The 13,824-nt window shown below is 39.2% G+C and overlaps 1 protein-coding gene across 2 annotated transcripts in view; it reads left to right on the top strand.

Moving 5' to 3' along the window:
* hlcs (holocarboxylase synthetase (biotin-(proprionyl-CoA-carboxylase (ATP-hydrolysing)) ligase)) overlaps positions 1-13,609 on the top strand; it is a 51,594-nt gene extending 37,985 nt beyond the window's left edge. For both annotated transcript variants that reach the window (XM_037547537.1, XM_017691382.2), the window contains 5 exons: positions 6,152-6,219; positions 7,579-7,739; positions 10,637-10,751; positions 10,897-11,110; positions 11,923-13,609. In XM_037547537.1, the coding sequence (XP_037403434.1) occupies positions 6,152-6,219; positions 7,579-7,739; positions 10,637-10,751; positions 10,897-11,110; positions 11,923-12,094 (730 nt within the window). In that variant the 3' untranslated portion in view covers positions 12,095-13,609. The remainder of the gene's footprint in view (positions 1-6,151; positions 6,220-7,578; positions 7,740-10,636; positions 10,752-10,896; positions 11,111-11,922) is intronic.
* Positions 13,610-13,824: the final 215 nt, after the last annotated feature.

Genomic DNA, 13,824 nt, shown 5'->3' with positions numbered 1-13,824 from the left:
CGGTTATGAGCCGCCCCGAGTCCAGCGCACCTTCTTTTCTCGCCTGTTCGATTGATATTCAAAAACATTTAAAGGATTTTTCGGAAATCAGCCCATGTGCCAGAAGCGGCTCAAGGATTTTTGACGTTCCTGCCGCCCACGTTTCGTGTTTTTGTTGTTTTTTCCTCGTGATGGCAGCACATGATGGCGGTTTCTTGGATGTTAGGCTCTTACAATGTGTCCACTTCAATTAGCCCGAGTTTGAGGGAAGAAATTCCTGAGTCTACAAATTAGCATTCGGTTTCCTGCACCTTTTTGCCTGAGCCACTTTAGAATCTGCATTTCTCATAGATACCTATTTGTCTATGATGGCAGCTAAACGTAGTAATAATATGAGGTATAATTCCAAGGACGCGGTTAAATGTTCCTTTGCTATTCAAATAAGCCTTACCGAACTGTTTCTGTAAGCAATAACATCATTTTCCCTCCAAACCAGACTGTTTCCTTTGTATGTCTGGCCCTTTTTTTTATAGGTCTGATGCGAGGAGAGTGGAATTAAGAGTCCGTGCAGTACTTATTGTGCGTATTGCCAAGCCAGCTGATGTTTCGGCGTCGCTGCTTCTCAATGTAGGTCTGTCAACCGCTGGTGCTCCTTTTGCATTCCACACAGATAAAGATCTCTGCTCTAATAGAGTTGCCACCCCAGCCTCCTGTTCACAGCGACTGTTTGGCCTAGGAATTTAGCGGATTATGGGAGCGCAGTTCAAAGTCTCTCTGTATAACACTGTCTCTTTGCATCAGAAAGCCCTGAATCACGGCACTGTGTCTCAGCCTCCGGGGCTTTGGCCAAGAAGATTGAGCTTCTCCCCGGTTAAGCTCTTGTGTAAATTTATTTTCGGTAAATGACAGATTGCACCAAGATTCCCTCCAGATTCCTGAGCATGTAGCATCCAGTCAACCTGGAAAGGGACAGAATTCTGGGTCTATTAAAGAGGGAATTCATGGCTCTAGGAGCTGCTATACAAACTGATATCATTTCAGTTCTGGGGCAGACTGTCCGACATCAGTTACAATGCTGTGCAAAAATTGTAGACATCTAAAAACATCAGGCAGTAAGTGTGTTTACGCATGTACTAACAGCATATCGTTGTTGTCGGAACAAAACCTCGTATCTCCAAAATGTAACTTAACAGGAGAAGGAAAAAACTTGCTTAACTTTTAATGTAAGTCAATGAAAACAGAATTTTTTCTAAGTCATTTTGGGCCGTTTATTTTGGTCCATTCTTCATGAAATTTACACACAATGTAAAGGACGTGTATTTTATCAAGTCAAAAACTGAAAAACGGTTTTCTTCCAACAGCAGCGATATAACCGAGTACATTTAAAAAACATTAATGCAGTAAAACAAAAAATTCTTGTTTTCAAAAAAGAAGTGGGTAACCTAGTCTTAGGATATACAAGAAAAGAGTTTGGTTCTGGATTTCTCCCAGACTCCCCAGCGTTTGCAGCGATTTCATAAGTTCCATCAGCAGCGCCTGATTTCGTTTAATGAAATATAGACTCAACAAAGTTGTTAGAGGATAACTATAATAATGGGCTTCCTCAAGGAGAGGCCTGAAAAAGGTTAAGTAAATAAATCTGCATGCAGAAAATCTCTATTTATTGTATTAATATTATTTGTGTTGATTCAAAAAAATTTTTTTTTCTGAGAAAATAAATTTTTTTAATCTATTAATCTGTTTTTCTTAGGTGCCTAAAACTGTATTAAACTGGATACTGCATAGAGGTGGGCAGTATGGCAAAAATGTAATGTCATGATAATTCAGATTTTCACAATAACACAGTATGTTATATATTTTTCTGACATCTGATAAATTAGAACGAGAAAATAGTGCCATATTCAAAAAATACGCAACTGTGAATACAATAATTTATTATGCGTTTTACACAATGCACTAAATCCAGTTAAATCATCTTCTACCTCTTTGTAATGAGACATGCAGTTGCGAAGTGTTTGCAAGCACTGACAAAGTCCATGATATGCTCAAGAAGAATATTGTGACGTAATTTATCACAATAACAAAAAAATAAATAATAATAATTTAACAAAATAAATATTCATTATCATATTGCCCAGCCTAAGTGTCTCTCCAGTGTAATCAATAGATACAAAAATAATACCAAAATCCTTTTTTCCGCCATAGACCAACTAATTAACCCTAACTTGTCTGCTGGTGCATTTAATGACGATTTATCTTCTAAAATCTGTGAAGAGTTCGCAATTCATTTCCAAAATAAAATAGACCTGATACGACTCAAGCTCCTGTTATGTTCCTGATAGGCCACCTACATCAGTAATGATGTCTTTTTCTGTTATCAACTATGAGGAGCAACTATTTTAAACAGACTAAGTTCATCCACATGTGATCTTGACCCTGTTTCTACGTCATTCCTTAAGGTGGTTTTTGATTGTGTGCACAGTGATCACAGTGTTTTAACTATTGTAAATTGTTGCCTATCAACAGGTGTTTTTCCAGATGCTTCTAAATCTGCCCCGGTGAAGCCTCTGCTAAAAAAAGAGTAGCATGGATCCTTCCATACTAAATCATTTTAGACCAATTTCAAACCTACCTTTTCTCAGTAAAGTCTTAGAAAAAGTTGTTTTCAAACAACTAAATGCGTATCTAATATCAAACAATTTACGCGAGAAGTTTGTCAGGCTTTCGTTCGAACCACAGTACAGAGACAACATTGATTCGCGTTATGAATGACCTCAGGCTCAGCGCTGATGCTTTATTAGATCTTAGTGCAGCCTTTGATACCGTTGACCACAAGATTTTACTCCAGCATCATGAATGCTGGGTCGGCCTCTCAGGCACAGTTTTAGAATAAATCATATTTAAGTAATAGACAGTTCATGGTTTCACTTAGAAACCATTCATCAAAACGATTTGCTGTTTCTTGTGGAGTCCCCCAAGGTTCAGTCTTGGGGCCTTTGCTTTTCTCTTTGTACATCCTACCTCTAGGTGATGTCATTAGGGAGCATAGTATACATTTTCATAGCTATGCTGACGACACCCAGCTATACATTTCTATTCCTTCTGAAGATCAAGGAAAAACCAGCTGTGTGTCAGATGTTTTTCTCAGTGGATGTCGCAAAATTTTCTACAAGTAAATCATGAAAAAACTGAATTGCTGATTGTTGGCACAGAAAAATTATTTTTGAGAAACTCTGTTCTTTAGCTTCATAGACCAAACCTGTAGTACGAAACCTGGGCGTGATCTTAGACTCTGAGTTCTGTTTTACCCCGCATGTAAACACGGCCACTAAAGTAGCTTATTTTCATTTAAGAAATATCGTTAAAGTTCAGCCTTTTGTCTCTGAGTGACGCAGAGAAACTTGTTCATGCATTTGTTACAGCAGAGTTGATCACTGTAATGGTCTTCTTACTTACAAACAGCGTGCATCCTGACAAAAACAAAATCACATCACTCCCATTTTAGAAGAGCTGCACTGGCTGCCTGTATCACTCAGGATAGATTTCAAGGCGTTTAAAGTCATGTAAAGAAGTTTTGAAGCATACTGAAGTCTATACAGTCTGTGTATTTAAACTGTGCCATGAGAACAGCCTGTTTCAAATGCATTGTTTCTTGGATGCCATGAGAACCAACTCAGTATCATTTGTCCATCTGTCCAGGCTATTGCAGTTTAGCCCTACCCATTGATATTGAAGTTCTAAGCAGTGTTTCAGTTCAGATTGCTTTTGAATGAAACACAATACTGGACAGCAAATCAGAACAAAGATCATTTATCTTATATGTTTCTTAAAGGCATAGTAACAAAAAACAGCCTGTTGAATTCTAAGGGGTCAGGAGAGGTTGGAAAATAGCCATGTAAAAAATATATTATGGCTGTTGTTGGTACATGAAGTGGATTTCAAGGGAAAAAATAAAATACAAGAAAAATGTAGGACATGGGGCGCTTTAAGTTTCCTCTTTAGTGCAACATGCTGAAGCTGAACTACAGTCCTCTTCGTAATTACTGGAACCCCAGTCAAGGCCATGAAAACAGTCTTTATGATAAAATAGGTCAAGCTCACGCTAAACATAATTTAACTCTAATCCTTAATTGAAAAAAATTTTAGTGGAAACAAAACTACCAAAAAGAAAACACAAAACCTTTGCAACAAATAGAAGGTGAATTGTATGCATATTTAAAAATGCTTTTATTGAGATGTTCGCAAAAACAGCAGACTGTGGAAAACACGTTCATCACTATCCTTAAGTATCACTTCATGAGATGTTCATTTACTCTAGTATTATTGAAATCAAATACTTTCTAATTTTACTCAATGAAATTTCCAGGAGGGAAAAAAACAAACATACCTTTTAATACATTAATACATAACTTACATTTTCATTTAGAGCTTCTAAGTACAACCAGGAGATTTTTCTCTTTCTCTCTTGCAAGTCAGTTGAGTTCTTGAGCATTTCAATCTTTTTTATTAGAACATCCAATCAGGTTCTTATTATTGTAAAATGAAACTGCCCATCTTAATTTGCTTCTGTGTGAGGCCTAGTACTGCTGAATAGTCTCTGAATCAGACCACCGAATAAAGGAATTTTAAAATTTATTTCTTAAAACATTTACTTTTTCACTTTTAATATATGAGTATGTTTAAAAACTGCAGTGAAAAAGAAAAGGAAAGATTCCTTAATTGACACCTCAGCTGTATGTCATGGCTAATGTTTATCCCTGACTCGTAAAACAGGTCTTAACTAGAGATGCTTCTGGTTATTGTTTAACCTTATTCTCCAGGGTATGTTTTGTTTTTTCCATCTGAATTTACATGACCAAACCAACCGTGAGGCAAATTATTCAGTAACTGCATGAAATAAATGTAAATTCTTATTTATTTTTGTAAAGGTTAATAGATAATGCATCTTATGATCACACATATCACTATATACTTACAATTTACTGCTGAAAGCCAAAAATCTCAGACGCTCTTTGTGTTATTTTCTAAAAGTGATGTTTCCAGAGCAGATCACTGAAGAGACGCCGTCTGTTTATAGTTTATAGCCCAGATTTGGGGAAAAACGGGTCGACTTTCAGTAGAAAAACAAAGTTCAGCTTCTTTTATTCAAAGGGTTTAAAATGACATCACCGTCTATTAGACTGGAGAGAAGAGCTACAGCCTCACACGACGCCCAGCTTCTGAATGGAGCTTATGAAATATGAACGTTATGAAGAATATGACCAAGTGCGTTTTGGGACCACCGGTGGTTCCAAGGAGTTTAAAAGGTTGATAGAAATTAGGCCACTATCTCTTCTTCTAAGCAAGCAAGCAAAGTTTATTTATCTGGCGCTTTTTACAACAGGTGTTGTCACAAAGCAGCTTTACAGAACAATCAGCATTACAGAAAGAAAGAAAAGAGAAATCCAGGTCCTTGCAAATAGTACATAGTTCATGTAGATCCATTTGCAGTGAATTTCAATAGCAGCAACTGTTGCACTGTGTACATGATTTGGACGCATTTTTCTGAAACCAGTGTTATTGTACTGCGTTTTGAGGCCCTTGCAGGCTTTCTGCCCATATTGACCGTATGTCTGAACTCATTGCAGCATCTGGCAGAATAATTATCTGTTTGTTCAGCAATTAGAGAGAGATTGACACCTGAGTGTCACCTTGTTGTGTGTGGCCTGAGGAAGTGTGTGTGCTCGAGTGACATGGGGTCAAGTGGGCGGTTGTTTGCTTTGGTGGGGGGTGTTATCTGATGGGTGCGATGGGGAAGGAGCCCTCTGATGGGGGTCAAAGTTCAATTAAAGTCCAGCAGCTCAAGAGCCCGGCAGCGCTGAGCTGTCAGCTCACTTGTCAACAGAGAGAGAGAGAGAGAGAGAGAGAGAGAGCGAGAGAGAGAGAGAGAGAGAGAGAGAGAGACGTGTGCAGCCTGGAACTATGAGAGCAACTTAACTCCATTTTTATTTTTTTGTATTTCTGATTTTTGGTAGTTTTAGAAGATTTTTGCATTGGCCATATTTTTCCCTGTGGCTTACGATAAAAAAACTGTTGGTACTCTTTACTGAAAACTGTGTATTTAGTCAAATATAGTAGTGAGACCAGCAGTATGTGATGTGATTTTGCATTATTTCTGTCTCCCTCTCTACAGATTGATGTTGAAGTTGCCAGAGGACATGGGGTTAATTGCCATAGCAGCTCGGCAGACTAAGGGAAAAGGTCAGCGATCATTAATTAACATACAGCCAACATGCAGAAACTACTCATTGTACTTTTAAAATGCATGAAATAGAGAAGACCAAACGGCGTCTGGAAAGGAAATATAGGATACAAGATACTTTTGAAGTCAAACATAGAAAATAGCAAAAGAAGCCTGGAAAGGTTTGCTTCAGATATGCTTATATAAAGTCACCAAGTATGAAAATGCACGACCCTTTCAAAGTATAAAAGGAAAAAGGATTTTAGAGCACTGCAAAAAAATCATTAGTACACGATACGGAATCTTGGCGAGTAAAAATCACCTTCACCCGTTTCGTGGAAAACTTTTCTCACTTTAAAAAAAGGATATTTTTTAATTTAATGCTAATAATTCATAGTAATTAATAACCAGTCATTTCTGATTCTGTTAAGCTTTAGTACTTTGAGCTGCCACTCAAAGTAAAAAATAGAGAAATTAAAAAAAACTGGGACTACTTACAGCCAAATGTGATCTTAAAAGTATCCACTTTCTGTTTTTGCATAAGAACAAAGTAAGAAGTAAAAACATTCAAATGGCTTGAGCGTCTCCTACAGCTGTAAGAGTCGTTGCTTAGCAACGTCGTCTCGGCGGAGTGAGAGCGTTTGTGAAAAACCGGTGATGTTATGGTGAAATAACAGCACAGAACACTTCTCAACCAATCAGCTTGCGTGGCCATAACTAACTGTTGTATAAATGAAGTTATTATTTTTATTGATTTATTTATTGTTGGATTGGGCCGTGACAACACTTAGAGGAAACAAATCAAATTTCATGACCTTGGAAAATGCGGCATAATAAATATTCTCTCCCTGTTTTGGGCGGGCCTGTGATCAATTATCATGGTGCTGAGGTGGTCCTTGCCGCTCTAAAGAAGAATAGGCTGTGGCAGTAAACGCACGTGTACTGAAGCAGTGCTGTAACTTTTGAAGAAGCTGACTCACAGTGGGAACTTTCGCTGTTTGTTCTGACCTTTTTCGTTGTCTTTCGGAAGGAATAAGAAGCGATCCATGTTAAACGGCTTATTAAAAAGAAGCCCTGCAACAATCTCACAATAGTATTGAATATACATATATATGTATGTATATATTGACAGACTGAATCAGCATTTATGATGCCAATTAATGTTTTGATCAAGAGTATCAGCAGTCCACTGTGCTTTGAAGTGTTTCACACATTGAACTACACTAAATCCAATTAAACAAGACCAATAATGCTCTCTTTTTAATTGACATTGCAGTTGTTCATGTTCTCGCTATCACTGATGTGCATATATGCATTTCCATGCATGTCTGTTTCACGTGTTATTGCTGTTGGTAATAAGCTTGTTAACTGTATTGCAGGGCGTGGGGGAAATGCATGGTTGAGTCCGCTGGGCTGTGCCATGTTCACGCTGCATCTCCAGGTGGACATTAGCTCACGACTTGGACAGAGAATCCCCTTCCTACAACACCTTGCTGCTGTTGCTATGGTGGAGGCTGTACGCACGCTGCCTGGATACGAGGTACTCTATCAGACTGCCCAGAAGGGCCAGGTGACGTAATCGAAAAATGGCTGATGATTGAGAAGTAACCCAATGCTAAACCTTAACAGCCAATAATTGGTCATGTTGGGAAAGAGACCTGATAGAGGCCTTGTTAGGTCTAATTTAATTTTAAACAGCTTGCCAAATATTAAATAATATTTTTATGTTTCTGTTTGTTAATAGTAACAATGTATATCTACACTCACCAGCCACTTTATTAAGTACCCCATTCTAATACTTGGTAGGACCTCCCATTGCTTTCAGAACAGCTTAAATTCTTTGTGATATGAATTCACCAAGGTGCTGGAAACATTCCTTACAGGTTCAGGCCCATGCTGGCTTGATTGCATCATGTAAGTGCTGCAGATTTCTCAGCTGGACATACATGCAGACAATCTCACATTCTCGCACAGCACGAAGATGTTCTATTGGATTCAGATCCAGTGACTGGGAAGATCACTTAAGTACACTGAACTCATTATCATGATCAATGGAACTTGATGTGGTCTTCTGCTGTTGTAGCCCATCCACCTCAAGGTTTGAGGTGTTGTGCATTAAGATGTGCTTTTCTGATCACTGCTTTTGGAAAGAGTGGTAGCTGAGCTACTGTAGTCTTCCTCCCAGGTAGAACACGTCTAGCCATTCTCCTCTGACCTCACTCATTATGAAGGTGCAATTAAACCCACAGACCTGCCACTCACTGGCTGTGTTTACATGCAGAGAACATACATGAATTCATTCCGATTACAGATTAAGACTGAGGCGCTTATGCTCGCTCTACAATCTGATGGAAAATCTCTTTACTTAGTCACTACAAGGAATCAGACCCAAAATAACACGCATGCGTAAAGAACCACGTAGTGTAGATGCTACCATGACGATAAGCATCACGTCCGGTCAGGGTGAGGCGAGTTTTCAGTTGGTGCGGTTGTGTTTTTAATTGCTTGAAAACGATGTCAGAGAAGTGTACTTCACATCACGTCCTTGTTAAAGAAGGCCGAGAGGAAGACGTCGTGTTTTGAGACACATAAGCTGGACGTCCATCCTACCACCATCTTTTAAAGATCAGAGCATAAACTTCGTCTCCTCTGCAGACCAGTTTCTGCTCCGCCGTGTTGAACGGTATACGCTTTCTCTATGCACATGCAGAACGGATTTAAACTTTCCGATAGGGAATGTGATCAGATACATACCCATTTACACTGCTATTATTCTTCTATTTAACGGATTATTTACAGGATGACCCACCTCGCTCAATCAGACAGAAATTATATTCTGAATGGCCTCAATCAGATAGTCTACTCTGGTATTCATGGACATATTCCGTTCCCTTTAAGCTATTAGTCAGACTATTAATGGATTATTAGGCTGCATGTGAACGCAGCTTAATTGTACATCATTTTTAACCACAAAACTGCCTCAGTACTTTTTTTCCAGTGCTGTTGCCCAGGTTAGAAGGATATACATACACAATGAAACCTATGGCCCCCAGGGTTTCATGAGCAGGTGCTGCTGTCTATTTTACTAATCAGACATGTCACAGTCAACTACAGCACAGTGTTTGAGTCTTTGCAGTGGCCCACACACACATACACTTGCATACAATCAGGTGCTGTGTGTGTACACCGGCGTGTTTGATTGGAGCCATGCTCGGGTGACAGATGTATTTGTGCCACTGTGCTGCTGAAGCGTATCGTGTGGGGTGTCCGGAGCGTGCGTGTTCTGCAAGCTCTCATACATTATGCTGCATTGGACTGTTTGAGTGAGGAGGAAGTATTATGGTATGTGGGAGGAATAACAGGCAGTGTTTGAGTTAACATTTCTTTTCCCAAATGGCACGATCTAAACAGATCTTTCTGTTCAAGATGTTAAGATCGCAGAAATAAGAGACACTGTGTGCGTATGTAGGTGTTTTTAGAAGTGCTGTCTACATGAGACGCCCATAGAAAACCTTGTCAGCTCCATTTGTTAAAGTAATTACTAATGTAATGTTCATGTCGGATAAGGTAGGAGGTCGCTTATTAGCTGAGGCATTTCTTATTATTCATGAATTAGTGATTGTATTAAAGTTGCAACTGCAAAGATGCTTCCTAAGCTCCAGTAAGAAGTCAAAGTAATACTAGTCATCTGCCATGAAGCCTAAGAAAAGGAAATGGGCACAAAAGAAGAAAAGTTGCAGATCGAACACAAAAAAAAGCTGATGGTGATTTCATAAAATGGGCTGGCCACCAATTGACTTTTTGAATTGAGTCCAGACCTCATCATCATTGAAAGTGTTTGGTAATACTTGGATTGTGAGACGCAGAAAAAAGCAACCAGTTTCTAAGACTGAACTTTGGATATGTTGGAAAAATATCTAGTCTCTAGATAGTTTTTTCTAGATATTCTCTAGAAAAATCTCTAGTGCTTCATCGGTGGTCACAAGACGCTGCTGGCTGGATATTTTTGGTTGGTGGACTATTCTCAGTCCAGCAGTGACACTGAGGTGTTTAAAAACTCCAGCAGCACTGCTGTGTCTGATCCACTCGTATCAGCACAACACACACTAAACACACCACCACCATGTCAGTGTTACTACAGTGCTGAGAATGATCCACCACCCAATTAGTACCTGCTCTGTGAAGGTCCATGGGGGTCCTGACCACTGAAGAACAGGGTAACAGAGTATCAGAGAAACAGATGGACTACAGTCTGTAACTGTAGAACTACAGAGTGCAGCTATACAGTAAGTGGAGCTGATAAAATAGACAGTGAGTGTAGAAACAAGGTCGTAATGTTATGCCTGATCGTTGTATGTAGCAACAGTGTGGTCAGATGGCTCAATGACAGGAGTTGCTTTAGTTTTAATGTAAGTATGTGTGAATTGTTTTCTTTAGGACATTGACCTGAGAGTGAAATGGCCCAATGATATTTACTACGGTAACCTGATGAAGCTCGGAGGAGTGCTAGTCAACTCGACTGTAATGGGATCCACCTTCCATCTCCTCATTGGTAATGCTCTTCCCTGGCTCTACATCACTCAAAATCAAAATAGCCCTTCAGGGTCTTTTAGGTGGATTGATGTTTCTTGTGAACAGGGATTGTTAAATTAGCAGTAACTCCTCTTTCATCCCTCTTTCTCCTTCCTGTCCTGTAGGTTGTGGATATAATGTGAGCAACAGTAACCCCACCATCTGCATAAATGACCTGGTGGTGCAGCAGAACTGGGAGAGGGGTGGCAGTTTGAAGCCCCTGAGCTCGGCTCAGCTCATCGCTCGCTCTGTCACTCTGCTGGAGCAGCTCATCTTCCAGTTCCAGCAGCAGGGGCCTCAGGCTGTACTGCCCCTCTACTACAAGAGATGGGTGCACGGGTGAGTTTACTGTTAACCTCTCACAACTGTGCTTTTGTATTATCTACACACTTAAAGCTTTTTTAACCTTACTCAAATTGGAATAAGACTGAAGAAATCAAACTATGAAATAATACATGTAGTATTACCCAGTGATTATATTTAAAATTATTGGAAGTATCATTTTCGGCTTGATGTCAACTTTACACACTCTTGACATTCCCATAAACAGCTTTGTGAGGAACCACTTAGATTTCTTTCCAACAGTCCTAAAGATGTACAATCATATGCAAAAGTTTGAGCACCTCTGATCAGATGATGTCTTAGAAACAAGGAGATGGTCATGATGTTATGCCTGATCGGTGTATATGTGCTTCTGTAATAACGTTTTAAGCAGTTGTCATTATGCCTGTAGAATAACGTGTCTATGTTTATGAAAAACATTAAGTTTTTGACTGGTATATTATACATTGCATTGTCGGTCAAACAGAAAGACTTAAACTTACTTGCATCAAACAGGATAAGAGGCAGTTTTCACATTTTAACCCAAACCACTTCTTTGATTATTCAATTAGAACTAGTACTAGTAAATTGAGTTCAGGGGTCCATAGACTCAAATAGCCCCACCCCCTGCTCAAATAAACCCCACCCATGCCTAGCAAGTTTACCATCTTGCCTGTCTGAGCTGTACTTTGCTGATCCAGCAGAATTTGTCATCCTGAAGCAGATATTCATGAGTTAAGATGAACGATTAGGTGGTTTTGCGTTATGTGTAATGTGTATTTGTGAGCATTAGAGTCTGCGTGTGTGTTAACGCGGTGTGATGTTTGCAGTGGTACGCAGGTGCGCTTGTGGAGCGAGGATGGTCCAGTGGCTGATGTTATCGGGCTGGACGATCACGGCTTCCTGCAAGTGCGCTCTCGCGAGCAGGGTCTCGTCTCAGTCCAGCCGGACGGAAACTCTTTTGACATGCTGAGGAACCTCATCGTCACCAAGCACAACTAGACCCTCGACATAAAGATGACAGCACAGACTTAGCGCAGCTACATCCCATGTCATATCAAAACCTCATAGCTCCTTTTTGGTTATTCGTTTTTTCTTTTTTCCACCACTTGAAAAGACCAGCTGCCCTTCACATTGGGCGAGCATTTCATGATGAATGCACCAGTAAAAATGGACCAACATTATTTAGGATATGATCTGATGCAGTTACTGTAAATGAATAATGTTAGTAATGTACGTTTTCTTTGCTTAAACTATCTAGTTACCACTTATTACAAGGTTTTGTTATGACTGTGATGATGTACAGGGAAGATTTAAACACTTAAGAAGATCAGGAAAGTTACAGAGATGTTCTCGGAGAACTCAGCAGTTGGTTCTTCTCTGTCTAGATTTTCCACTCAGCTTATTTCTTTGTTTTATTTAATGTAAGGACTTTTGATTAGCACCTGTTTTGCAAACTGTTGAGATTTGTAGTCTACAGTTGCTCAAGACAAGCTTTGCTTTCTGCCTTTGGGGACTTTCACAGTGTCGAAATGAATTGATGGTGAGTTCCGATTTTCTTTAGGCTTATGCTCTTGGATTTGTTTAGAAGCCTTTATTTTGCTATTTTTGTTTAGCAAATCTCACTTCTTACATACTTGAACTTCGACAGGCGTTTCTATCACTTTATCGCTTAACATATGAACATGTCTAGTTAACTTGCGTAGTGGGTGGGCTGATCTGTTGACAGAGAATCAGAACATCCTGAGTTCAGCACTTAACACATTCACTGCTTTGCTTTAATTCCTTAGGCTACAGATATGACTTGACTGAATAACCACTTATGTTAATCAGAAGAAGCACAGCTTTTTAAATACATTTTCAAGGCTATCTATACCAGCATGTTGCAACACACGGTGATCAGAAAATGCATGTTTGCTTTGAAGAACTTCAAAAAACACGAAGGTGTACGAAGTCTGCTTCCATTTAGTTGTGCTTGTTGCTGCAGACATCCTACTTCGACCAAAAACATAGAGCAGCAATAAAGAACTACTCATAATGATGGTTCTACTGGAGATGCTTAGCATTTATTTGGGACTTTTATTTTATAATATGTGCAAATGTCTCTATAAGGCTATAAGGTTGCAGCAGAGCACATTAAGTCTTGTTTACTGTGTCCTAGTACAGGGTTTTTTAACGTATCAGAAACAACAGACTACAGTGTTTTACTTTAAGCCTTATATTTCATTTGTAAATTGCTGATAGTTTGTGGTTATTTGACTGCAGTTTGTAACTTTACATGAGCATGCGTACCCTTTATACATCTGAACTGAGGCTATAGTTGCTGTGTGTCTGCATTAAGGATTATTTTTTCAAGGTGATGTATATTTTGGCTCTCACATCAGCATATAAACATAAGGAATCACTTCATATTTTGTAATAATCAACAGTTTGTATGAAGATGTTATTTCTTCTCTGTGTTGTTCCAGTATTACATAGAGTGGCTTTAAATTCAAATAAAAGAAAGTACTGACTGAATCTTCCCTTTATGCTTTATAGCAGTAATTGACTGATTGATCCACACCCTCTCAGCCAATCACGATCATTATGCTTGCACTATCTCAGCCAATCTCAATCATTTCCAAACGTTCTCTCCTGTCAAGAAGGAAAAGCTCCACAAAGCAAACCTGCAGTGAAAATGAGAGCAGTTAATCAGTTGTTATGCTAGGATGTGAAAAGATGTTACTGAGGAA

Source organism: Pygocentrus nattereri, chromosome 18 (assembly GCF_015220715.1).
Source record: "Pygocentrus nattereri isolate fPygNat1 chromosome 18, fPygNat1.pri, whole genome shotgun sequence".
NCBI classification, from domain to species: domain Eukaryota; kingdom Metazoa; phylum Chordata; class Actinopteri; order Characiformes; family Serrasalmidae; genus Pygocentrus; species Pygocentrus nattereri.
The sequence above is the reverse complement of the archived record's forward strand: the minus strand, read 5'-3'. Positions and strand labels throughout refer to the sequence as shown.